The sequence below is a fragment of the Alternaria viburni genome, assembly GCF_023758015.1.
Source record: "Alternaria viburni strain BMP 2772 chromosome Unknown scaffold_34, whole genome shotgun sequence".
Taxonomy (NCBI): Eukaryota; Fungi; Ascomycota; class Dothideomycetes; order Pleosporales; family Pleosporaceae; genus Alternaria; species Alternaria viburni.
The window spans coordinates 103070-126299 of NW_026055803.1; the positions used below are offsets into that span (position 1 = coordinate 103070).

At 53.9% G+C, this 23230-nt stretch overlaps 10 protein-coding genes across 10 annotated transcripts; 4 read left to right on the top strand and 6 right to left on the bottom strand.

Annotated features, from left to right (window-relative positions):
* Positions 1-651: 651 nt before the first annotated feature.
* On the top strand, positions 652-3556 carry J4E79_010879 (uncharacterized protein; the record flags this gene model as incomplete). Its single annotated transcript, XM_049359711.1, has 3 exons — positions 652-674; positions 763-3452; positions 3507-3556. 3 exons carry the CDS (start codon positions 652-654, stop codon positions 3554-3556), a joined length of 2763 nt encoding a protein of 920 aa, XP_049205810.1.
* A 773-nt stretch (positions 3557-4329) lies between these two features.
* J4E79_010880 (uncharacterized protein) lies at positions 4330-5577 on the bottom strand (the record flags this gene model as incomplete). Its single annotated transcript, XM_049359712.1, has 2 exons — positions 4330-4723; positions 4781-5577. 2 exons carry the CDS (start codon positions 5575-5577, stop codon positions 4330-4332), a joined length of 1191 nt encoding a protein of 396 aa, XP_049205811.1.
* A 1459-nt stretch (positions 5578-7036) lies between these two features.
* Positions 7037-7909, bottom strand: J4E79_010881 (uncharacterized protein; the record flags this gene model as incomplete). The annotated part of the gene is made up of 1 exon (XM_049359713.1): positions 7037-7909. One exon carries the CDS (start codon positions 7907-7909, stop codon positions 7037-7039), a length of 873 nt encoding a protein of 290 aa, XP_049205812.1.
* Positions 7910-8102: 193 nt separating this feature from the next.
* 60S (60s acidic ribosomal protein P2) lies at positions 8103-8863 on the top strand (the record flags this gene model as incomplete). The annotated part of the gene is made up of 4 exons (XM_049359714.1): positions 8103-8127; positions 8285-8340; positions 8434-8483; positions 8533-8863. The coding sequence occupies 4 exons, from the start codon at positions 8103-8105 to the stop codon at positions 8861-8863; spliced, it is 462 nt and encodes a 153-aa protein (XP_049205813.1).
* A 459-nt stretch (positions 8864-9322) lies between these two features.
* J4E79_010883 (uncharacterized protein) lies at positions 9323-11385 on the bottom strand (the record flags this gene model as incomplete). Its single annotated transcript, XM_049359715.1, has 3 exons — positions 9323-9489; positions 9678-9902; positions 10278-11385. The coding sequence occupies 3 exons, from the start codon at positions 11383-11385 to the stop codon at positions 9323-9325; spliced, it is 1500 nt and encodes a 499-aa protein (XP_049205814.1).
* Positions 11386-11862: 477 nt separating this feature from the next.
* On the bottom strand, positions 11863-13932 carry J4E79_010884 (uncharacterized protein; the record flags this gene model as incomplete). Its single annotated transcript, XM_049359716.1, has 3 exons — positions 11863-12635; positions 12684-13711; positions 13760-13932. 3 exons carry the CDS (start codon positions 13930-13932, stop codon positions 11863-11865), a joined length of 1974 nt encoding a protein of 657 aa, XP_049205815.1.
* A 699-nt stretch (positions 13933-14631) lies between these two features.
* SU2 (Eukaryotic peptide chain release factor subunit 1) lies at positions 14632-16092 on the top strand (the record flags this gene model as incomplete). The annotated part of the gene is made up of 4 exons (XM_049359717.1): positions 14632-14761; positions 14813-14862; positions 14909-15252; positions 15300-16092. 4 exons carry the CDS (start codon positions 14632-14634, stop codon positions 16090-16092), a joined length of 1317 nt encoding a protein of 438 aa, XP_049205816.1.
* Positions 16093-16822: 730 nt separating this feature from the next.
* On the top strand, positions 16823-18096 carry J4E79_010886 (uncharacterized protein; the record flags this gene model as incomplete). Its single annotated transcript, XM_049359718.1, has 2 exons — positions 16823-16885; positions 17119-18096. The coding sequence occupies 2 exons, from the start codon at positions 16823-16825 to the stop codon at positions 18094-18096; spliced, it is 1041 nt and encodes a 346-aa protein (XP_049205817.1).
* A 292-nt stretch (positions 18097-18388) lies between these two features.
* On the bottom strand, positions 18389-20180 carry J4E79_010887 (uncharacterized protein; the record flags this gene model as incomplete). The annotated part of the gene is made up of 6 exons (XM_049359719.1): positions 18389-18558; positions 18628-19255; positions 19314-19768; positions 19827-19899; positions 19960-19996; positions 20170-20180. The coding sequence occupies 6 exons, from the start codon at positions 20178-20180 to the stop codon at positions 18389-18391; spliced, it is 1374 nt and encodes a 457-aa protein (XP_049205818.1).
* An 872-nt stretch (positions 20181-21052) lies between these two features.
* Positions 21053-22061, bottom strand: RHB1 (GTP-binding protein; the record flags this gene model as incomplete). Its single annotated transcript, XM_049359720.1, has 5 exons — positions 21053-21177; positions 21229-21454; positions 21510-21638; positions 21790-21929; positions 22007-22061. 5 exons carry the CDS (start codon positions 22059-22061, stop codon positions 21053-21055), a joined length of 675 nt encoding a protein of 224 aa, XP_049205819.1.
* Positions 22062-23230: the final 1169 nt, after the last annotated feature.

Consider the following 23230-nt stretch of genomic DNA (forward strand, 5'->3'; position numbering starts at 1 on the left):
TATGGTTCATGGCCCCAACGGTTGCACGAGCCGGCGTGTGTCTAATTGGTGGGCGGGGCACAGTGATGCGCGACTAAATGGGGAAGCTCCCGCAGCTGTCAGGTTAGCAGAGCAGGCGCCGGCACAGTCTGACGACGGTCTTCCGTGCAACTTGCGTAAAGATGACCGTCGTCGAGTCAAGGCCTTCGCTGATTGCAGTGCGACGGTGGAGAGGCCCACCAAACGCGCTGTGCGTGCCGGTGTGGCCGTACGTCATACCGCGGGGCTGAAATCTTGCAATTTGCGGCCATGGACACGAAAGTATCAAGTACGCCCCTTGCCGTAAGCCGCACGCCTCATCCAGGAACAGCAGCCAGATATCCTGAATTTGCCCAACCCCCAGCCCAGCACGCCGGCAGCACTTTCTTGCTTGGGCCCCGACTGACACGCGTAACTAAAGGCGTGGCTTCCCTACTACCTGCTTCATCACGATCGATCGAAGCTGCCGGAAATTTCACTGCGCGCGCCCACCGCCTCTATAACTTCACCTCGTCTGCCCCAAGCCATTGCGCAGGACCCGCTTCTCCCGCCTATATCTGATTGCCATTTCTCCACCATTTCTACAACCTCAATCTCTGACCAGCGGGCGCCCACGCCAGACTGCTGCCCAACATGACTACCCAAGTCGTCTCCCTGTAGGTACCGCTTTTCACTTGTCAGCCTGAATCAACCTGTAGATAGCGCACTATGATTCCCATCTGCACCGCGTTCGCCCTTTAACAGCGCTAGTTTCCTCCCGTATACCGTCGACTTCCACGAGTCCAAGTCCAACCCCCCAAGCCCGCCAGACGCCGCTCCCCCGAAGCTGAGCGAGACCGCCCGCGAGTCCTCCGCTACTAGCATAGCCAAATCGCGGCCCGTCAGCAAGAATGCAACTGAAGAGCAGACTCCGAGCCTCCTTAAGCGGGCGCCGCCGACACACATCCAGCTGCCCAAGACGCCCATGCGCATGACGGAGCATGAGGACTTCTTCACCCCCGGCCAGCCCAGCGCGGCCACGCACTTCCCCAAGCCAGCAGACCCCCGGGGCCTGGTACGTAGCGATGCCCATGTCCCCGAATGGGGTACTACCGGTCTCTTCTTCAACCAGCCCATGTCCAGGGCCGAGCCAGCGCCTCCCGACACCATCCTCGAATACGCAAAGGCGCAGGAGCGGGCGCAGGCCCAGAAGGAGCGCATGAAGGGCTCTCACGCCGGCAAGCCTACAACGGACCCGCGATGGGCCACCGAGTACTCCGTCGTGCCAGCTGTCCAGGGCAACGGCGGCCTGACCAACGCGCTGCGCTGTGCCGTGGACAACAAATGTATTAGTGACACCATCACTGTCGGCTTGATCGGATTCCCCACAGACAGCTTGAACGAGGAGAAGAAGACGGAGATCTACGAGAAGCTCGAGGAGGAGCAGGACGCCCTCACCGTCTTCGTCAGCGATAAGGACTTCGATGGCCACTATGCGCACTACTGCAAGACCATCCTGTGGCCAGTCTTCCACTACATCATCCCCGACCACCCCAAGAGCAAGGCTTTCCTCGACCACTCATGGGTCTTCTACGTCAAGGTCAACCAGGCCTTTGCCGACAAGGTCGTCAAGAACTACAAGCGCGGAGACGTCATCTGGATCCACGACTACCACCTGTGTCTGGTCCCACAGATGATCCGCGAGAAGCTTCCAGATGCACAGATCGGCTTCTTCCTCCACACTGCGTTCCCCTCCTCCGAAGTCTTCCGCTGCTTGGCCGCGCGGAAGGAGCTGCTCAACGGCATGCTCGGGGCGAACCTAGTCGCTTTCCAGACACCAGAGTATTCCCACCACTTCCTGCAGACGTGCAGTCGAATTCTCTCCGTCGAGGCTACTGAAGACGGTGTCCAACTTGAGAACCGCTTCGTCAACGTACACTCATCGCCTATCGGCATTGATCCTCGCGCTCTCGCCCTGGCCCGCGAGGAACCCGAGGTGCTAGAGTGGATTCAGACCATGCAGAAGCGGTACGAGGGCAAGAAGGTCATCGTTGCTCGCGACAAGCTCGACAACATCCGTGGTGTCAGGCAGAAGCTGTTAGCGTTCGAGTTGTTCCTCAACAAGAACCCCGAGTGGAAAGACAAGGTTGTTATGATCCAAGTCGCCACATCTACCACCGAAGACACTGAACTCGCTGCAACCGTCTCAGAGATCGTCACTCGCATCGACGCGGTTCACTCAACCTTGACGCATAACCCTCTCGTCTTCCTGAGGCAGGATATCGCTTTTTCGCAATATCTCGCGCTTCTTTCCATTGCCGATGCCCTCGCGATTACCAGTCTTCGTGAAGGCATGAACCTTACTTGCCACGAATTCGTCATCTGCCAGGACGGTCGCGCGAGTCCAAAGAAGCACGGTCCTGTCATCCTCAGTGAGTTCACCGGAAGTGCTTCAGTCTTCCAAGGTGCCGACTTGGCTGTGAACCCCTGGGACTACAACAGCATCGCACAAGCGTTCAAGGTCGCCTTGGAGATGACTGATTCCGAAAAGGAACGCAGATATACCAAGTTGCGCGATACGGTTATGCACCAGACTGGTGACTTCTGGGTTAACAACCTCAGCTGCCATCTCTCAAAGGTCCACGAGGAGCAGTTCAAGCGCGACACCATGTCCATTCCCCGTCTTTCGTCCAGCAATCTTGCGCGTACCTACCAGGCATCTCAGCGACGACTCTTTGTACTCGACTACGAAGGCACCCTCGCATCCTACGGATCTGTTAACAACACCGTCCTGGCGAACACCGAGCGTGTCATTGTCGTGCTGAACGACCTTGTTGCTGATGACAAGAACGATGTTTACGTCATGACTGGACGTACTGTTCGAGAGACTGAGCTCATCTTTAACCGCGTGCGAGGTCTCGGTCTCATCGCGGAGAACGGTTGCTTCTTGCGCGAACCCAGCGCGAAAGAGTGGATACAATTTCCCGACGAAGAGAAGACTGTGAAATGGAAAGACTCCGTCAAGCCCATCTTGCAGTACTACCTCGAGCGTGTCGAGGGTAGTTGGGTTGAAGAGCGCCACTGCTCCATGATCTTCCACTACAGAGCCCCCAACGATAAGGATGATTCCGCAAGCCGACATGCTGGTGACTGTGCCAACCACATTAACGATGCATGCGAGCAGCAGCGCATAAAGGCGGTTCCCACCAAGGACTCAGTTGTCATTGAGCCGATCGACTTTGACAAGGCCTCCGCTTCACAATACATCTTCAGCAAGTACCCTGAGAAGGGTCGACCTGACTTTGTGTTTGCCGCTGGAAACGACCGGAGTGATGAGGGTGTGTTCCGCTGGGCAGAGCAGTTGAAGGAGGAATGGAAGGTTCCCAATGTTCAGACCGTCACCGTCGGTGATCGCAACTCAATCGCCATGTCGACATTGCCCAACGGCGCAACCGGTAAGTTCGCATTCTTGATTTTTTTTAACAAGACTTCACTAACACATCCCGCAGGTCTTCTCGGCGCCCTGAGCAAACTTGCGAAGAACCCTCGTACGCCTTGAAACATTAGGTACTTTGGGCAAGCGAGCAAACATGAGCCTCTCTGCACGGGATATGTCTAGCGCATTTCGATACCCTCCTTACGACCTGATGATTGGTAATGGTAACGAAAGCACGGGGAACTTACTTTGGAATGAAGGGATTGCGAAAGGGATGTTACGCACGAATGAATGTCAAGCATGGGTGGAGTCCGGTTGGTCTTTTCCTATGATAGATCTTTTCTACTCTCAATACGGAACCTAGAATCTTCTTCATGATGGTGTTGCTAACATATGTACAGTGATGCTGTGATAGTGCTGTGGAGTCTATTAATCTCATGAATACGTGACAACTCACGGCAATCGAGGCATATGTATGGGACTGCCGTAGATCGAGCTACCTCGGGTGTGCCTCTTGAAATTCATGAACAGCGATCTCGTTGGCATCACGTCGCTATGAAAACGTGATGAGACATGCCGGGCTTCAACTACGCAGAAACGGCTCTATGATGTCGTTCTCTAGCTTACACAACAAGGAATTCGATTAGAGTTCAGCACAATGTCTCAAACAATCAGGTCGAAAGTCAAATGACAAGGCCACTTCATTCATTCAAATGGCAACTGCAGTCCACGCTGCAAACAAAAAGATATATACCACAAAAGATATCTAGAAGCGAATCAACAAGGCATCAAGAAGGGTATCGCTCAAATCAAAAAGAATCATCCATCATCAAAAAACCCCAAGCCCATCAACCAAACCCCTCTCCTTCCTCCCTTTCTCTCAGTCTCACAGCACTCTAAGCAAAGTTGCCCCCAGCAGTCTTCTTACTATCCGCCGCAATACTAACGCCCTTGACCACAATCTCCTTACCGCCCTCACTCGTAATCTTAACATCAACGCTATCCGCGCCAAAGCCAGCCGGGTTCTCAAAGAAGTTGTACGGCTTACGTGTAGTCGGCTGCCAGGTCTTGCCTGAGTCGACGGAGACTTCGAGTTTGGAGACGGCGACGTTGGAGTTCATGACTTGCATGCTGAACCAGAATTTGGAGGTGCCGGATTTGTTTTTCAGGACGATGGGGGTGGTGATGCCGCAGGGGACGGGGGTCCAGTCGACGTTGATGACGCCCTTGGAGGGTTCTGCCAGTTTGGCGAAGCCGTCGGGGTAGAGGTCGAGGTGGTTGGGGCCGCAGCTGTGGGGTGGGGTTAGTATGTGTTTTTTGTGAGATTTGTACGGTGGGATTGCTTACCCTGGGCATTGGTCGGTGACCATGGCGGTGATCTTGTTACCGTTGGGGCCGGTTACGCTGACGCACACACCGCAGGCGTTGCCGTTGTCCCAGTTGGAGTCGGAGAGCGCGGTGCCGTAGAGACCGGCGGGGATGGTGTAGCCGACGAAAGAGCACATTCCGCCCTCAGTGTTTCCGCCGTAGAAAGTGGCTTCGCCGCGCTTGGAGGCGGCAGATGAGACGGCAGCCTTGTCAGCGGGAGCCGCGGCTTGAGATGCGGCAGGAGCTGGAGCCTTGGACTCAGAGGCTGGCACTGCCGCAGCGCTGGATGACTGGGCGGCAGCGTAGGACTTTGATGCTTCACTCTGGGGGATCGGAGTGTAGGCAAGAGAGCTGTAGTCTAGCTTGGTGGTCGGGAGGACGCTCATGGTAGGGTAGGAGGGCGAGCCGGAAGATCCTGCAGGCTTGAAGAGAGCAGAGGTAGTGGCGTTGCCATAAGGAGCACCGGTTGGGCGAACGGTGACGGTGGTGAGGATCTCCTTGGTGCTGGTGGATGTGACATCCTCGACAGCGTCGGGAGTAGCAGAGCCAGCACCGGGAGTGACAGTGACGTAGACCTTCTCGTAGGTGGTGGTGTAGACAGTGCTCCTGGAGGAGCAAGCGCCAGACTTGCTAGCGGTAGCGTCGGCAACATCCACGGGCTTTGCAGTCTCGTACACTGTTTCAGTTGCAGTCGTGGTGACAGTCTGTTGGGAGCAGACGGACTCAGCAACAGCGAGACCCGCGATGGGGAGAAGAGAGAAAAAGGTGGACTTCATGGTGTCTGATGAGTGTTTGATGGAGTGACGGAAGATGGAATTCGAACGACGACTTGTTGGAAAAGACTGTGTAGGATCGTATCAACGAGTCCAAGTAATGAATGGCAGCAGCTCAGCGGCTTGCAAAAAAAGATGGAAGTTCGACTTCGTGTTGAGAGAGTTACCAGAAGCTTGAAGCTCTACGAAAGGGCGTCCCCGCCCTACATAAAGGCCTCGAACAACGCTTACATCTCATTTTACTTGACTAACCCAACGGAGCGCCACGCAGTAAACTAACATGTGGAAATTTGCGCTCGGGAGGAATGCGAATAAGCTCATCTCTTGATCACCAATTCCGTTGTCTCGACCCACCGAACGTAGCGGGAAAATGCCGGCCAGGTACCCACGCGCTTCTCGCCTTTTTCTAGTCCAGCCCCAGTGATATGCATCCGTTGATTGACGGGCATTTGGGGTTGAGCAAGTCAGAGTCCGTTTCAGAAAATGCTTGTGTCAATGCTTGGTATGATGAGTTGGGGGCATTGTGAGTCGTGTGGCGCTAAGGCGTAGGATGCGCTAAAAGGCGATCAAACATGCGTGAGATGAGAAGACGGGAACACGCAGTATTTTTGAAATTCGCTGCCGGGAACCGGATTTTGAAAAGTAGAACACCGCAAGCGACGTTCTACAACTGCCTGTTGCGCAGGCGTAACATGATGCGTTGTTTAGCAGTAACGCCGCGAGTGTGTTGTGTGGCTATGCGATACTAATTCGGGAACCAAAGCGTTTCAAGGAAACCGATTTGTGGCACTTCGGGACTTTATCGGCCGTGTAGTACAGTCGCGTGGTAACTACTAGTGAGTCTAGAACCAGTGTATATATTACACGAAATACCGAGCGTAGTCCGGTGATGGTCCGGTGGATATTGTTGACTCGGTAGGCGCCCGCAACATCGTCGACGAACCTGCTCCATGATCCCGCGTTCTCCACGTTGCGCTTAGATGGAACCCAATCTGTAGACTGTTGACCATATCAGAACTGTGAATCCATAAACGGATGTAAGGATGCGTAGATGTGGATCCGAAGCCTTCCCCATACAAGTACAACAGGCTAGAGCATACAATAACAGCCCCGCGATGGCGTCGGTGGTACTCCTACCATCAATCTAAACATCGGCTTCCTCCAGAGAGATTGTTCGCTGAGAAGCCGCTTGCATTCGGATGTAGCCAGAATTGTCGTAGTTGCGGTGACAGCACACACGTCGAAGTCTCCGCTTGGAACAGGGCCATGCCAACCAGAACCGCTGCGATGTCGCGACATCTCGGTCTTCGCAAAGAATACGAGAGTAGTTTCTTCCTGGTCATCTGTGACTTGTATGATGAACCAATCGCGCTTGAGCGCGTTCTCGCCTTGCTTCGTCGCCGAGTAGAGTTGTGGACGGCGTAATCTAGCAACTAATGACAAGCTGCCGTCATCTGGACGTTCATTCCACAACGATGCAGAAGTTGTTCATTCCCGGTCCGTCTCTGATCTTCCTTTTTTCAGCCGTCGTAGCCTTGGGCTCATTTGTCAAGGTAAACAAGTAGTAGCACAGCTTTGAAGTGTTTTTGCTGAATCTCATCGTAAAACCTAGATCGCCCATGATTGCCAGAAACAGCTCTTCGTCGAGATAGCGTGAGTTGTCGACGCACGGTAGAGGTAGAACAAAGAATAGAGCTGGCAACACGGAATCGGCCGTCTCAGTCCATGCAACGCCCTTTCTCAAGAACTTGGTGATGCGTTTGAGCATCTCGCCTCGACCAACTGCATCCGGAACATAGTTGAGTACAAGAGATAGGGAGATAATATCGAAGCGCTCATCGTCGCATGTAGGAAGTGGCCGCTCCATGAAATCCTGCTTTTCGATGCCGGGCCCTTGACTGTTCAGATCGATCCTCGTCATGTCGATGACGCTTGCGTACTTGGAGATCTCGTTCTTAGTTGACAAAGCTCCAACTTCGAGACATCTGAGTTCGGCGTCGCCAGCACTACGACGATCCCGTGCTTTGGGGTCCAAAACCTTGGATTGCTGGAGCCAGTCGACTAACAGCTTGCTAGAATCACCACCCCTGTCTTTCGCCTGACCTTGCTTGCTTGCAGCCTGGTACATCTTGATGCCTCCATTCTTCTCGATAGCTCGCGCAATCTCTTCTGCTGAGCTCACATCCCCTTTCTTCAAGGCTGCTGCATGCTCCTTCTGTAGTCGGTGATGGGTGCGAATGATAGTCCTGGAGCGCTCCGAGGTCATCCGCTCTTTCGGCTTGCTGACGGGTGGTCGGCCATGCGATAGAGTCTTTTGGCGCTTTTTGACGGCCATGACGATTTTGATGTTGCAGTCACATGGCTGAGGTAAGGTGATGGTTGAGCGACGCCGAGAGCTCAGATGCAAGGATTTGGCGCTAGTGTGTTAGCGTGCTTTCTTCCCACACTCGACCTGTAGCCGGAGCAAAAACCACAACTTTTCGATTGCGACTCTCGACACTAACTCCAGGACCACCACAACCGCCAAAATGGGACCCAAGGCCGTATCCAAGAGTACGTCAACGCAAACACGCTACCGCGAAATCGAGGAGGAGCATATATGTCGCAAAGTGGCACCGGACCGCGGCAGCAGTCTGTGGAAAAGGGAACTTTGCGAATGCGCCTCGATCAGCGACCCTCCTATTGCGCTCATCGCTAACATCCTTCACAGCCCCTACCAAGACTGGCAAGCAGGCCAATGCTGCTGCCAAAGCGGCCCTCCGCGGCGTAAGCCTCCCTTGATCCTCTTGAGTCGTGTCAGAAACATACCTCTGACGGGCTGTACTTCTCGTGTGATGGGCACAATTAACGAGATGACAGTCGTATGCGAACAAGAAGCGCGCGATCAGGAAGAACACCAGCTTCCACCGGTATGCCCGACCCCAAGACTGCGAGATGTTGCCTGCTAACGTGTCGCAGCCCCAAGACCCTCGAGCTGTCCCGCGCCGGCAAGTACCCTCGCAAGTCGGTCCCCCATGCCCCCCGCATGGACGCCGAGAAGGTCCTCATCCACCCTCTCAACACCGAGTCGGCCATGAAGAAGATTGAGGAGAACAACACCCTCGTCTTCATCTGCAACGTCAAGGCCAACAAGCGCCAAATCGCCGCCGCCCTCAAGAAGCAGTACGACGTCAGCTGCGTCAAGATCAACACCCTGATCCGCCCCGACGGCTCAAAGAAGGCTTTCTGCCGCCTCACCGCCGATGTCGACGCTCTCGACATTGCGGCCACCAAGCTCGCCATCGTTTAAAGAGGTGGTCTCTGTATAAGGGAAGGCATGGTCATGATAGGGTCTGGTTATACCCGGCAATGGAAAAAGCGATGTGATATGCATGGCGGGCGTTCATGGGATAAACGTAGTCACGGTGACTCGAATGAATCAGATTTCCACATGACGCCAAGTTGGACTTGGTCCTCAACAACCTTTACATTACCGTGCTGTGACATCGTTCTTTCCTGAATTGTGATTCCTGGACATGCAACATAGCTTGATCTTTCGATTACAGAAAGATTCGAATAACCATGGAAGTTTGCTCGGTAGGAGAGATCAATGCAATGCTGGACTCAGCAACGTCCACCATGTACCTCATATCTCCGTTACCAATGACATGCACCCAACGCTTCCCGCCATGCAGTGTTGTACAGATCATCAAGTCTCATTATCATACACTCCCGTCTCACCCCTCCCCTCTCTTCTCTTATACCCCATCTATCCCCTCAACCTCTCCAACTCCCTCAGCACAACCATATTCGCATCCAAGAACCGATCCACACACTGCCGCATGCACGGCTCCTCGTACTTGTCCAATTTGCCCGCCTTGACGGTACCCGCGGGGATGCATTTGCGGAAACATGTGTCGGTGAGGGAGTGTATCGCTATTTGGAGGAGTTGAGTTAGCGAATGGGTACTTATGGGAGTGGGACATGGGAAGGCGGGAAGGAAGGGCTTTGGGTGGAGGGTGTGCTGGTCGAGGGCGGTTGTATCCACAGAGGGAGGTGGTAGAGGTATGGTGCATAGACTCAATTCGTCGCAAGAAAGCTTTTGAGAGAGTTCCAAAACATACAAGATTGAATCCTAGCCTTCTGTCCCTCATTCATAGCGAATTGCTGCAGTTCCTGCTTGTCGCGGTCGGACAGCTTGCTCAAGTCGGCATTGCCGAAACCGCCACCACCTAGGGAGTCCATCTTTTTCTCTTGTGTGTATGTGTAGTCGCGAGATTGCGCCGGTATATATCGTGAGGTTATTCGGGTTGACGACGGAGAGGGTCGTGGCTGGTTGCAAGTGCGGGCTGTAGATTTTGTCTGGATTGACGTACTTGAAGCTTTGCGCATCGGAGGTTCAGCCGCAGAGGGACCGATGCGCGTTAGTCAGCCTTGGGGAAGACGGACACACTCAAGACTTGGGTTTGCTGACTTCCTTGTCTCTCTTCAACGATTTTGAGTCCCATGGTTGTCTTTTCTTATTGCAAGTTCCGGGAGTTCTGGGTATGTGTGAGTGTTAGATTGGCAAAAGGTCAGATGTTGTGATTAAAGCCGACAACAAGACGCTCAGTCTACGGACTTTGGCAGTGTCATCCTCAACACATGCTCCCGAACAACATTTCTTCCGTCCTCGCTTCTTCGCATAACTCGCGTCTCATTGTATACATCAGCCACCCCCATACCTGCCTCCTCGTTTGCTGCAGACGCCGTGGTACCAGCAACGTAAAACAGGAAATACGGCCAGTTCTCGTCTTCCTCCGCTTTGAACACTCTCACCTTGGAGATGATCTTGTTACCTCCCAACCGCCTCTTATGCTGCATAAGGAAGTAGCCAGCCCATCGCCCAACAGGGCTTCCCAACAGAGCTTTCCCAGCGTCCGTCTCCATGCTAAAATCGTTTCCTGGCCAGGGCTCCGGTACCTCCCCCTTCGGTGGCGACAGCGTACGCCGAGCACGCTTAACGTGTTGACGCGTCTCTGGATTCATGATCTGCATAACGAACAGGTACCTGATGTTCTGGAACTCTCGCGGGTTGGTATGAACGCGATTCCAGACCGCCCACGCCATATCCGAGACACTGCGTATCGCAGGCAAGGCATCGGCAGGGGGGTCTTCATACCATAGATTTCTTGCATTTCTTGCGGGAGAGAAGAGCTCGTTTCCGTATATCGCGCCTGCCTGTGGGTTGGCGCCAATATTGAATTGTGCGCCCGTAGCACGATATTCCTTGCCGCAGACCTCGTACCGTTGATGCTTCAATTCCGGCATTTTGCCGTTTTCGTCCTTCTTCATGGCTGGACCGTTGGCATGCTCGATTTGGAAACAATGGTTTGGACCACCCTGGCGCATGCTCTTGGTTCCGATGGCTAGTTCGTCAAAGGCTGTCTTCATGTAGGGGTCGTCAAAGTCACATGCTTCGTCTGCTGACTTCGCGAGCTCCTCAGTCGCATCGTTGTAACCCCATTCACGTAGCTTGGCGACGAGGTCCCCGTCGAATGGACTTTCAGCAGTGGTGCCTAGGCTGTAGAGAGCCGCGGCTTCAGCGTCGCTGGACCTCATGCCTTGGAGGAGCTTGGCGCCACGGGCGACAGCCAGTGTCCATAGGTCACCAGTGGCGGTTCTGACTGGGTCAGTTCCGGTAGCGGAGTGGAGTTTGTTGTTGAAGGTGGTATCGGTTGTCGAGATGAGGGTAGTGTTAGAAAGACCAGCCGGGAGAACAATAGCCACAACAGAAGTTGCGGAAAGCAGTAACAGCCCCATCGAGCGTGACGTGAGATACGATGCGCGCATCTTCAGTTAGTTGGAAGGGGGTTTGAATAGTTGGAGATAGGAGTCGAGACCGGTGAGTCTATGCAGGATATCGAGTAAAGTTGAGAGAGCAAACGCAGCCAGTAAGTGAGCGGTGGAGCGGCGGAGTCCAGTTTGGCCTCCATTCGCACTAACACTCACGAAGCATATTCAAACCCGTTCAAACCATTCACTGCGCCTTGGTCATATGGTACCCAAATTCTGCTCTGCACACGTGCACGCCCAGATTTCAACTGCTACACAGCCCTCACACTCTCTTCTCAAGAAGCATACTACGAGACTGGTGACCTTGAACTTACTTGGTGCTATGCAAAATAATATTTCGTATTGAGAACAACCCTCCAAATGCACAAGAACGCCATGCCTATTACCACCCGGATATCAAACTTTTACTAAACAAACACATTACCAGACAACTATTGTCATTTCGACATCGTCATGATCTCCATACTTTCGTTCCTAAGCCCCAATCATCTCTTTGGGTAGGCAAGCAAAAACAGTGCTGATGATAGCCATAATAGTGCTGACGACGATCAACACCCAGTTCATCGTCTTCTCTCCACTAGATATCTCTTTTCCAAACAATTTCAAGTGAAACGCCAAGGGCAGGATGATGCAAATGCTAAAGCAGGCGACACTGCCGAGAAGTGTCATGATGCGGTCGAATGAAGGGAATACGATTGCGATGATGACGAATATGACGATGGTAACGATGCGAAGGGTGATCTTGAGCGCTCCTCGAGTGAGTCCGCTCATGCCGTCGATGGACGAGGACATGGCCAGAGAGCGCGTGTCCAGACCGAAGAGAACTTCCAACGTGCTGACGATAGGGCGTGCGTTGAGCGGGATCTTGGTCAACGGAATGATGGCAATGCAGATGGCGATGAAGACGGAGATGCCTTGAGGGAAGCCTTTGGTGAGGAAGATGTTGCTCGTCACTTCCTCTTTGACACCGTCTCCGAACATGAGGATACCGGCGCAGGCCATACCGACATCGATCAAATAGGTGAAGATGTAGGTGACGTTGACGGCCTTCCTGTACTTGTATGGGTGTCGCATGTCGCGGTAGATGTTTGGGAAAACAGAGTGGCCACCCCAAGGAGACATGAGTAGACCAATCGAGAGTGGCACGGTCATCCAGTTGTCGGGGAACAGGTATTGAGTCATGGGCTGGCGTATGGAGCCGGGAGCGTCGGGTTTGGCAAGTCCGTCGACCCATATAGCGAGGGTGACTATTATATGTTAGTTGACGCATATAATGCATGTAGTTGTGAACTCACTTCCGAAGCAGGACATTACACCCAAGATAGATGTGAATGACAAAAAGCGGAGGGGTAGGAAGCTCAATGGTATCAAGATCAGCCCACAGACAATCTTCCACTGGAAAACGTCCCAACCGGGGATAAGAGCGTCCATGCTGTCAGCGAAAAGCACGACCAGCGCTACGCATGCTGCCAGCAACTCCAAAGAGAATAGAATACTGGTGGCTACCCGCGCTTTGGTTCCAAAAGAGACGTACGCAAGATCAGCAAAGGTGATGAGGGAACCATCGACATCAAGGCACTTGGCAAGTAGCTTTGCAGTGTAGCCGGTTACTATGGCAGACCACGCTAGGAAAACCATGCCTATCAGCCATCCAGAGTACTTGAGCGCAAGTGGCAATGTGAGCAGTCCAACGCCGACCAGGACGTTGACGGAGTTGAAGATTGTCTGGGGCAGGGTGGATTGACCAACAACTACGTTGATAATGTGTCCGTCCTCCTCGACCTGCTTGACCAGGAGCGGCTCTCGTTCTTGTTCTGGCTCCCCAACGCCCTTCATCTGTTGCTCTGTGAAGAGTCGGCCGGCATGGCGCATGGACGACTCGTTGACGCGCGAACTCAGACTGCCGTATCCCGTGCCATAGCTCGCGCCGAAGGGTGACGATAGCGAAGGTTCGATCTGGAAGATGCTCGACCCTCTCCCTCTCAGGCGCTGTTCGACGCCGTTGGGCAGCAGCTGGCTCCGCTCGGTCGCGCCATTCTCTTCATCTGTGATGGCATTGTCGGATGCGCGTCGTCCCTCGTTCTGGAAGGCCTGTCGCAGGGCGGATCGTTGGTCGGGTACTGGTGTGGGCAATCCGCTGCGCGAGAAGTCGGATTCCTCTGTGTCGTCGCCGTCTTCGTCGTCTGTCTCGACGCGGAAGGAAGGGCGCACGGGGGTGATCTCGAAGAAGCCTGCTGCACGCTGCCACGATCGCGCAAAGTTGTTGATGCTGTTGACGCCTCCAACTTCGCCCAGCGCGCTAATCTGCTGTCCTACGGAAGACCTGCTTTCTGTTAGCTGCCGTGTCACGCGAACGGCGCGATATGCTCACCTCCGCCTGCGCAGCTCTCCCGCGGTGCCCGTCCACCTCCCGGCATTGCTCTCTCCACTGGGCCGCCTCGAGAGCTCGTCCCACTGCACATGGCTCTCCGTGTCCGAGTCGATGGATGGGCGGTTGGAGTCGTAGGCGCTCCAGGCGGATGGCTGCTTCCCTCTGTTATCCATGGTGAGTACGTCAGGGCGTCACGACAGATGGAGCAGGCGCGACCAAGAAGAACGTATGGGGCAGGCCAGGCGATATATCGTCTAAAACTGTTGATTCAAACCCTGCAGGGAGGCGGGAGCTACTTGAGTCGATAGCTGGCTATCGTCGGGATGAGATTGCGCCTGGTGGATTGCGGGTGATAGCCGCTATCCATGACCGTCCTGATTATATAAAGAAGCGCCGAGCGAGACACTTCTGCCATAGAAAGACGCAGAAAGTCAAGATGGCTATCACGAGGGATTCATGCGGCCCCGCCGGTCTGCCGTCATAGCTGCCCCCAGCCGGAGCTACCCAAGGCACGCGCTGATAACGGGTTACTGCACATGCGCTGCTGCTGCTCGCCATGCCCGCCGCCCGCTGAGTGGCCGTGCAAGCGAGCCTCTGTCAGCGCCCAGTCGAGTGCCCTACCGTGACTGTGCTGCCTTACGGGCACAGTCAGGGACAAATAAATTCACACAAGCCGAGTGGGCTGCCGTTTGCCTCTCCTGAAGACTTTCGCATTCACGTAGCCAAGGCGCGCAGTAGTCACAGGCCGCGCTCTCCACCCTCCTCCCGCCGCCAGTCGGCAGCTACGTCGCTTGTTCTTGCCCCTCGCCGAACAAGAAAATCTCTCGACCCCACCAACACCACTACCTCACCTCGACACCACCGCCGCGACCATGTCGTCCGGGAAGAATGAGCAGCCCAATGAGGCTGAAAAGAACATTGAGATCTGGAAGGTCAAGAAGCTAATCAAGCGCCTCGAAGCAGCCCGCGGAAATGGCACATCCATGATTTCCCTCATCATCCGTAGGTGACACCTGACGACCTAGCAAAATGCCGCAGACTGACCATGTGTAGCGCCCAAGGATCAGGTTTCACGTGCCGCGAAGATGTTGGCTGAAGAATTCGTGAGTACCAGGACACCCTGCGCCGGCGCCGTCACTAATTTTCCAGGGTACCGCCTCCAACATCAAGTCGCGCGTCAACCGTCTCTCCGTCCTGTCCGCCATTACCTCGACCCAGCAGCGTCTCAAGCTCTACTCAAAGGTCCCGCCCAATGGCCTCGTTGTCTACTGTGGTGAAATTATCACCGCGGAAGGCAAGGAGCGCAAGATCAACATCGACTTCGAGCCCTTCAAGCCTATCAACACGTCGCTATACCTTTGCGACAACAAATTCCATACCGAGGCCCTGAGCGAACTGCTAGAGTCGGATCAGAAGTTTGGCTTCATTATCATGGACGGAAACGGTGCGCTCTTTGGCACTCTGTCTGGAAATACGCGTGAGATTGTCCACAAGTGAGTGCGACCAATACCTTTAGCATACAGCTCACTAATCGGTGCAGGTTCTCCGTCGATCTCCCCAAGAAGCACGGCCGTGGTGGTCAATCCGCTCTGCGTTTCGCCCGTCTCCGTGAAGAGAAGCGCCACAACTACGTCCGCAAGGTCGCCGAACTGGCTGTACAGAACTTCATCACCGCCGACAAGGTCAACGTAGCCGGTATCATTCTTGCTGGTTCCGCCGACTTCAAGAACGACCTAAACCAGTCCGATCTGTTCGACAACCGTCTGCAGTCCAAGGTCATCAAGGTCGTCGACGTGTCCTACGGAGGCGAGAACGGTTTCAACCAGGCCATTGAGTTGGCTGGCGAGACCCTCAGCAACGTCAAGTTCATTCAGGAGAAGAAGCTCATCAACGAGTACTTTGACCACATCTCCAAGGACTCCGGCAAGGTCTGCTACGGTATCGACGACACCCTGAAGGCTCTGGAGGCTGGTGCTGCTGAGACTCTGATTGTCTTTGAGAACCTGGAGATCACTCGCTGGGTTCTCAAGAGCTCTGCGGGCGCGGAAATTATCCTCCACACCACCAAGCAGCAAGAAGAGGACCGAAGCATATTCATGGACAAGGAAACCGGCCAAGAGATGGAAGTCATCGATCAAGGCTCTATGCTCGAGTGGCTCGCCGAGAAGTACCGCGACTTTGGTGCCAACCTGGAGTTTGTTTCCGACCGTTCTTCCGAGGGCAACCAGTTCGTCAAGGGCTTTGGTGGTATCGGCGCCATCCTCCGTTATGCGCTCAACTTTGAGCAACTGCAAGACTTCGACGAAGATGAAGATGAATTCTACGATGATTGACGGTTGTGCGTCCTCGCTGACTGCGAGGTAGCGTCCCCACTCGCTCCGAGTGACGGAACGTCCGCTACCTGCGCGAAAAGTCAAAAAGACGTGTCCGAGATCAAGGCCGGAGTAGTCGAAGCAACGACACTTCGCCTTTCCAGATTGTAAGATGGGAGTGCCTATGGAGGGTTTGCAATGTACGACTAGTATCCGTCCCCCAGCAACCATTGACTAATTTTTACAAGGTCGACCAGCACCATTCTTACCACGACCCGCTCTCGCTTGCATGGAGAGGCAGCAGCCTCATACAGGCTCGACCTCTTCAAACCTCGGTCTGAGAAGCTCTAACTTAGCTACAACAAGGACTAGAAAGCATAGGGATCCAGAAGGGTGGCTACCGTCAATTGTCGATTGCGAACCTCTTGAAAAGTAGTCCTTTACGGAAGAAGGACAGGCAGATTGCTCGCCCAATATGCGTTAGCTTGTCGCTCGCTCTACTCCAGCTGAATATAAAATTGATTTGAAAATGAGATTCCCTGATCATAACGATGCGCGTGAGGTTTTGTGCTGTATCCAAGGCCCCACCCTTTCGATCAATTTCAAGACAAACATTAGGGCGCAACACGCCCCATGGGGATGACAAGTTAGTCTTTGCTTTTACTAGCGCCGATACCGGGTTCCGACGTCATTCCGAGATTCAGTGATTTATCTGTGTTCATACGCAACGTCCCAGGAACCACGCACAAACATGGCAGCAGAAAAGAGACCGATCGTGGCCTTCTTAGGTCCTGAGGGCAGCTACACACATCAGGTGAGTCAAATTAAAAAGCGGAATAGAGGCGATTGAGTTCCCCCACTCAAATCTAGCCATCAGCTTGAACAGACAATGTCACTGGTTCAGTCTTTTGTCACAACCACTTTTCCGTATATCCTTCTTTTCGTCACAGAAATCCGAGTACACACATATTTCTTTTCCTTCCCCCATCAAGATCCATCTTTCACCCCCCATCCCCCACATCCCCAACCTAACACCACCCCCCACAGGCCGCCCTCTCCGCCTTCCCCCCAACCTCACCAACAACCCCACCCGTAACCCTCACCCCCTCCATAACAATCGAAGACGTCTTCTCCGCCGTCCAATCCGGCACCGCATACCGCGGCGTCGTCCCCTTTGAAAACAGCTCAAACGGCAGCGTAGTCTTTACCCTCGACCTCTTCGCCGACCTAAATAACAAGTATCCTGATATCCTCGTTACGGGAGAGGCGTATGTGGCTGTTAAGCACTGTTTGTTGGGGTACTCATCTACTGCGGCTAAGAATGGGGATGGAAGAGATGGAGATGGGAGGGATGGAAGAGATGGAACCGACTTCTCGCACATCAAGAAACTGTACTCGCACCCACAGGCTTGGGGCCAGTGTAAGAACTTTCTGGCTAGGTACCTCAAGACGGCTGAGAGGCACGACGTGAGTTCCACGAGCAGAGCCGCGGAAATCGCGAGTCAAGACAAGACCGGCGAGTCCGCCGCACTATCTAGTGAAATCGCTGCGGAGCTCTTCGGACTGGATGTACTCGCGAAGGAAATCAATGACAAGAAGGGTAACAGCACGAGGTTCTTCGTCATACGCCGGAAGCACGATGATGCCATGCCATCTACAACCACACCCACACCCACACCCACAACTCCAACTCCACCGCCACCGCCATCAACCAGCTCTAACAACGCAAACACCTGGAAATCACTCATTACCTTCACCATCGAGCATTCGAATCCTGGTGCGCTGGCGAATTGTCTGACGGTGTTTTCACGTCATGGGATTAATCTGACGAGTATAAATACAAGGCCGAGTGGAGTGCGGAATTGGCATTATGTTTTCTTTGTCGAGTTCAAGGGGAGGAAGACAGATACTGATACGGGGGATGTGGATAAAGCGCTGGGAGAGCTGGATAAGGTGTGTAGGGGGTGGAGGTGGTTGGGGAGTTGGGAGAATAGGCTTGTGGATGAGGGGGAGATGGAGGGATAGTGAGATGGTGATGGTTAGGTGGAGGGTGGCGGGGGGGAGGAATGAGGGGATCAGAAGGAGATGTTTTGTTTCCTTCAGGGTGGTTTCTAGGGATGGAGGATATCATTTAGATCACATTGACATCTCAACACTCTAAGATGCGTGGAATTGCTCTTTCGTAATCTCGTTCGTGAACTACTCACTACCCGCCAAGACTATTGCTCGGCGTACGTATGGTTCTCTCTTCTGAATCTCCCAGCACAATGCTGTTCGCCAATGCATCCTCACAGTCACCACATAGTGCGACAACCACCTACTTCGTCCGGTCAGGAATAGGTTCCTTGGGCGCCCTCCACTCCTTAACAAAAGGCAAGAAGTCAGGCTGACCCGGAATGTATTTCCTTAGCACCTCCGGAACGACGAAGCCCTCGGGTGTCTGGTAGTTCTCGAGGATACAGCAAAGAGTTCGCTCAGTCGCGCACACTGTAACACACAAATTAGTTTCCTGATTCCCTTCTCAAGAGAGAAGATGGGGTGCCGGGAGTAACTTACGAGTACCGTTGAGCGCGTGAACATACTCCTTCCTTGTAGCGTTCAACTTCTTAATTCCATGTCTAATCTCCAGCTCGCGCGTCTGGTAGTCGGTGCAGTTGGAAATGGAAACGAGCTCCTTGTACTCTCCACCACCCGTGACAGGGAACCAGGCCTCAAGGTCGCGCTTCATCGAAGCAGCGTTGTTCAGCGCACCAGAGACAATGGCGACCACCTGGTAAGGCAGACCTAGGCTCTGGTAGAACTCCTCGGAGTTGGCCAACATCTCGTCGAAAGCTTCCCATGACTTCTCGGGGTTCGTGAGGAGGAACTGCTCAACCTTTTCGAACTGGTGTATCCGGAAGATTCCCCATGCGTCTTTGCCGTGCGAACCAGCTTCTTTCCGGAAGTTTGTGGAGTAACCGGCGTACTTTATGGGCAGTTCCTTGTCGTGTAGCCACTCCTCGGAGTGAAGGGCGGAGATGGGTTGTTCTGAGGTGGCGATGAGGTACTTGTCGGTCTCTGGCTTGTCCTTGCTCTCGGTGACCTTGTAGAGTTCCTCGTCAAAATCGGAGAGTTGTGCGGTCTTGGCCATCTGGTCGCGGAGCATGAAGAAGGGCGGTTGGTTGGGTGTGAAGCCTTTGCTGAACTGGGGAATCATCATGTCAGTATAGCGTTCTGTAGAACTCGGTGCTTTGCGCGCTTACCAGGAACTCAAGACCGTAGTTGATGAGCGCTTGGTTGAGGAAGACACCGTATCCAGTCAAGCAGTATCCTCTGTGCCCAACAATCTTGGTGCCTCTCTCCGGGTCGTATCCATTCAACCGCGCAAGTACACCGTGATGTGGGATGCCATCTGCCTTGAACTCTGCTTTCCGGTCCGCAGGAGCCCATGTCTTCTGAACCGCGTTGTTGTCCTCGCTATCGCTAACTGGAACGTCCTTGTACACGTAGTTTCCGACCGTCTTCGTCTTTGTAAGCAGCTTGGCCAGTTTCTCGGCAGCCTCAGCCTCCTTCTCCTTCTTCTCGGCCTCCAGCTTCTTCTTCTCCTCGAGCAGCTCGGAGGCGTCTTCCTTGGCCTTCTTCTTGGCGCCGATGTTCTTCTGGACCGCGTTTATCTTGGAGCCGAATTGGGTGGCATCGTACTGTGTGCGACGGTGGTCTGTAGCCAGTGTAAGTTCTAGTGACCTTCCCGACAAGACTTTTGGAGTCGCTCTTGCCTTCAAAGTCTGCGATGATCTCGTCGACAATCTCTACGGGCGCGCATCGCTTCTTCTGGGACTCGCGGATTTTCTGGTCGCAGCATTAGCATGGCAATAACATTCCATGTCGCGCAAGTTGGGGAATACATACGTCGGGCTCGCCGCCGCGCTCCTTGATGAAGTCGTTTCTGTATAGACGCGAATGTCAGCCCATATCTCTTCATACCCCCAACGCAACCTCCAATCTCGCCCTTCCCATGTCTACTCCCCCAATTCCAGCCCCTCCAGGCCCAACTTCAGCGCGTGCGCATCGAAGCAGCCCCCACCTTCTCCTCGCGCAAAAAAAAAAGAGGCAACGTACATATCGAGCATCCTTTCCGTCTCTCAGCTTGCGTAACACAAGCAGAATTCCGTCGTGTGTGGTGTGAGTAGACTCGTATCGAGAGATGTACAAAACGCGGGACTCATCAGTGTCCCGCACCTTACTCAAACAGCGACAGGGATTAGATTGAGCGACCCGCACTAGAGCGAATCAGGACGAGTCTGTTCAGAGCGCTTGGCGTTTTCCTCTTCCGCTGGGATACCACGGGAATTGAAAGTGCTGCACTCGATGGGCGGGATGCGAAACTGCCTTATTGGGAAGGTAGAATCAATGACGTATGCAGTGGTGTTGTGGCTACATTTGTGCATGTTGTAGATGGGTTACCTCTCACAACTCCAGGTTTACAGGGAAGCATCGCAGGCAAAACGCGCCAGAAAGAGCATCAAGGCTCAAACTGCCGAATCGAGTAGGCTGGACAGAAATGCCGTTGAAAGCAGTAGCTTTTCCGTCAAAGCTTCGAGCTTCCTAATACTGTAAGGTCTGTGGGTAGAAATGGTGGGTGGTGGTCGGTGCATCGCAAGCCTGTCGAGTCGAAATGCAGGGCCCGGCGTGACCTTCAGAACTCCACGCGAACATTCATGTACACAACTTCAAGCTGACATGAACGTATACCGTCTATTGTTGAAAGTAACGTAAAGTGATACGTAGTACTACAGCCATGAAACATCGTCATTGACAAACAGCTTGAACCCCAGAATACCAGATAATAACGCCTATTACACCGCCGCTCACACCATTACGCCATTACACACTATTGCCTTCCATGAGGATAGTGAAAACCCAGAACGCGTAAAAGAATCATCGCGACAAGTCAGCCACCGTCTATGCCATCTACAACAACCAAACAAAAGTATACCTCCTCTTACTTCTTCTTGAGCGCGTTCGTGAGATGGTCAAACGGGTGCTTGAGGAGGTGCGCACTGTTCCGCCGCTTCTTCTCCTTGTCCTCGCGCTCCTTCTGGAGGGCCGGGTATTTGTCCACGCCGACTGGTACACGCGCTCATGTCAGTCAAGAATCTTGGAATTACATGACTGTACATTTGCTGCCGCCAGCGGGCTCACCAGGGTTCTGGGACCGCTCCACCTCCGCAATCATAAGCTCAAAGGCCTTTTGTACGTTCTCGTTGTAGCGCGCGCTGGCTTCGGTGTGGGCACATTTGAACTCGGCGGCGAGGGCTTTGCCGTCTTCAGGCGTGACTTGGCGTTGTTCGGGACGCAGGTCAGACTTGTTGCCCACGATGACGAGGGGAACCCATTCGACGGCCTAGTGTGAGGGGTGGTTAGGCAGTGGCGCGGAGCGAGTCACATGTCAGACTCACAAGGTGGTTCAGGATCTTATCGCGAATGATGCGCGCCATCTCAAAGCTCTGCTTGTTGGCAACCGAGTAGACAATCATGTAGCCATGAATGCCGATAAAGTGCTTGGAGTTGAGAATGCTGTATTCATCCTGGGAGGCGGTACCCGAGTCAGCGGGTGCTCAGTAACAGCTTGAGGTGCACGGCATGGCATGCTCAGCAGAGACGCGCGTGAAGCATCGCAGGTGGGGCGTCGACCTGGGCTGAGCTTCGCGACGCGGGGGAAAAGAAAACCTCGTGTACCTGGCCAGCCGTATCGATGATCTCAGTCGCATAGTCCTGGTTCTTGTACTTGATCATCTTGCTGAACGTATTCTCGATGGTCGGATAGTAGCTGTCGACAAAGTGCCCGTCGACGAATTGCACCGTCAGACTCGACTTGCCTGTGCACCCTCGCGTCAGTATGCTGTTTGTTGGTACTTGCATGTGAAGCCTGCGCGAGCTTCGGGCAACCACGTACCGACGGCTCTGCTGCCGACAATGGCCACCTTTCTCTGCTTGGGAGGGGGTGCCATCTTGCTGCTGGGTTTGGGAAGAGGTCGTGAGGAAGCTGAACGACTCGCCAGGTTTGAGGTTTGGCTGTCTCAGTCCACCGCTGCGATGTAGCTGCCTAGGTTGCGTTTGGTGCTTCGGACCTGCCAATTGCCTGTAGGAGCTAGCTTCCAGCCCGGAATGACGCCGTCTAGCTGCAGGTGATGGGTGCGTGTGGCACGAACAAGCTGGTCCACTGGCCCGAGCGCTGTAGCTACTGTCGTGAGGATGCGGTCGAGGTAAACTTCGGCGAGCGTCGTGCCAGAGTTGTAGGTGAAGAGCAGCCGTCGCTCACGAAAAAAAGTCCCCGACGGGGTGCTGATGCCGTCATGTCTGCCGGCTCCCATCTCGATATAGCAGCAACGACTCGCGTCCGCATATGAAAGTTGGGCAACCATGATATATCGCTTTGGGTTTGGCACCGAGCAGCTGGTATTGGGTTCCGCAGTTCTGGCCATCCAAGCCGAACAGTGCACCCCGTAGCCGACGAATCCAGAGCTTCTCGAAGCATTCATTTACGTATTGCCAATCGTCTCGAGCCTAGCGCAAACCTGTCCAGCACACTACCTGCAGATACTCCATTCACCTACAACCACTCAGCGCCACAAGAACCTCCGAAATGTCAGAAACTATTGCTGCCCTTCCCGATGCCCCGAGCATACAACTTAACCGAAATGATGTCGGGCGTTCTTGACTCAAGGCGAAACCATCACATGCAAGTCGTTGCAAAAGTGAAAAAAGTTGCTCGCCCGGATATTACACGCCCGCTGCATGGAAGTTCTGTAGAAGGCATCTCGCAAATTGCCCCGACGGCAGAGCCACTCCACATGCCGGCTGTTGCGTCACTTGAGCCGGCCTTCTGGGTCGGGTGCAGCCTTACAGACGGGTACGTGCGAGGTTACAAGCCTTCATTTAGCCTCTACTGCCTACGCGATGGGAATACGAGCGGATAGCGGCGACGAATAGACGACATGTCGCTCAATCAGTATAAGCTTGCAGGTTTCTCATATAACTGCTACGGGTTATTTGCTAGCCTGAAGAGCCTCGCTGCACGACCGTTACTATTCACATCTCTGTCCAAGATGCTGGGGTATCGAAATCTTTATATACAATACAAGCGATCCCTTCCCAGCAATGACCGCATACGCGTAAT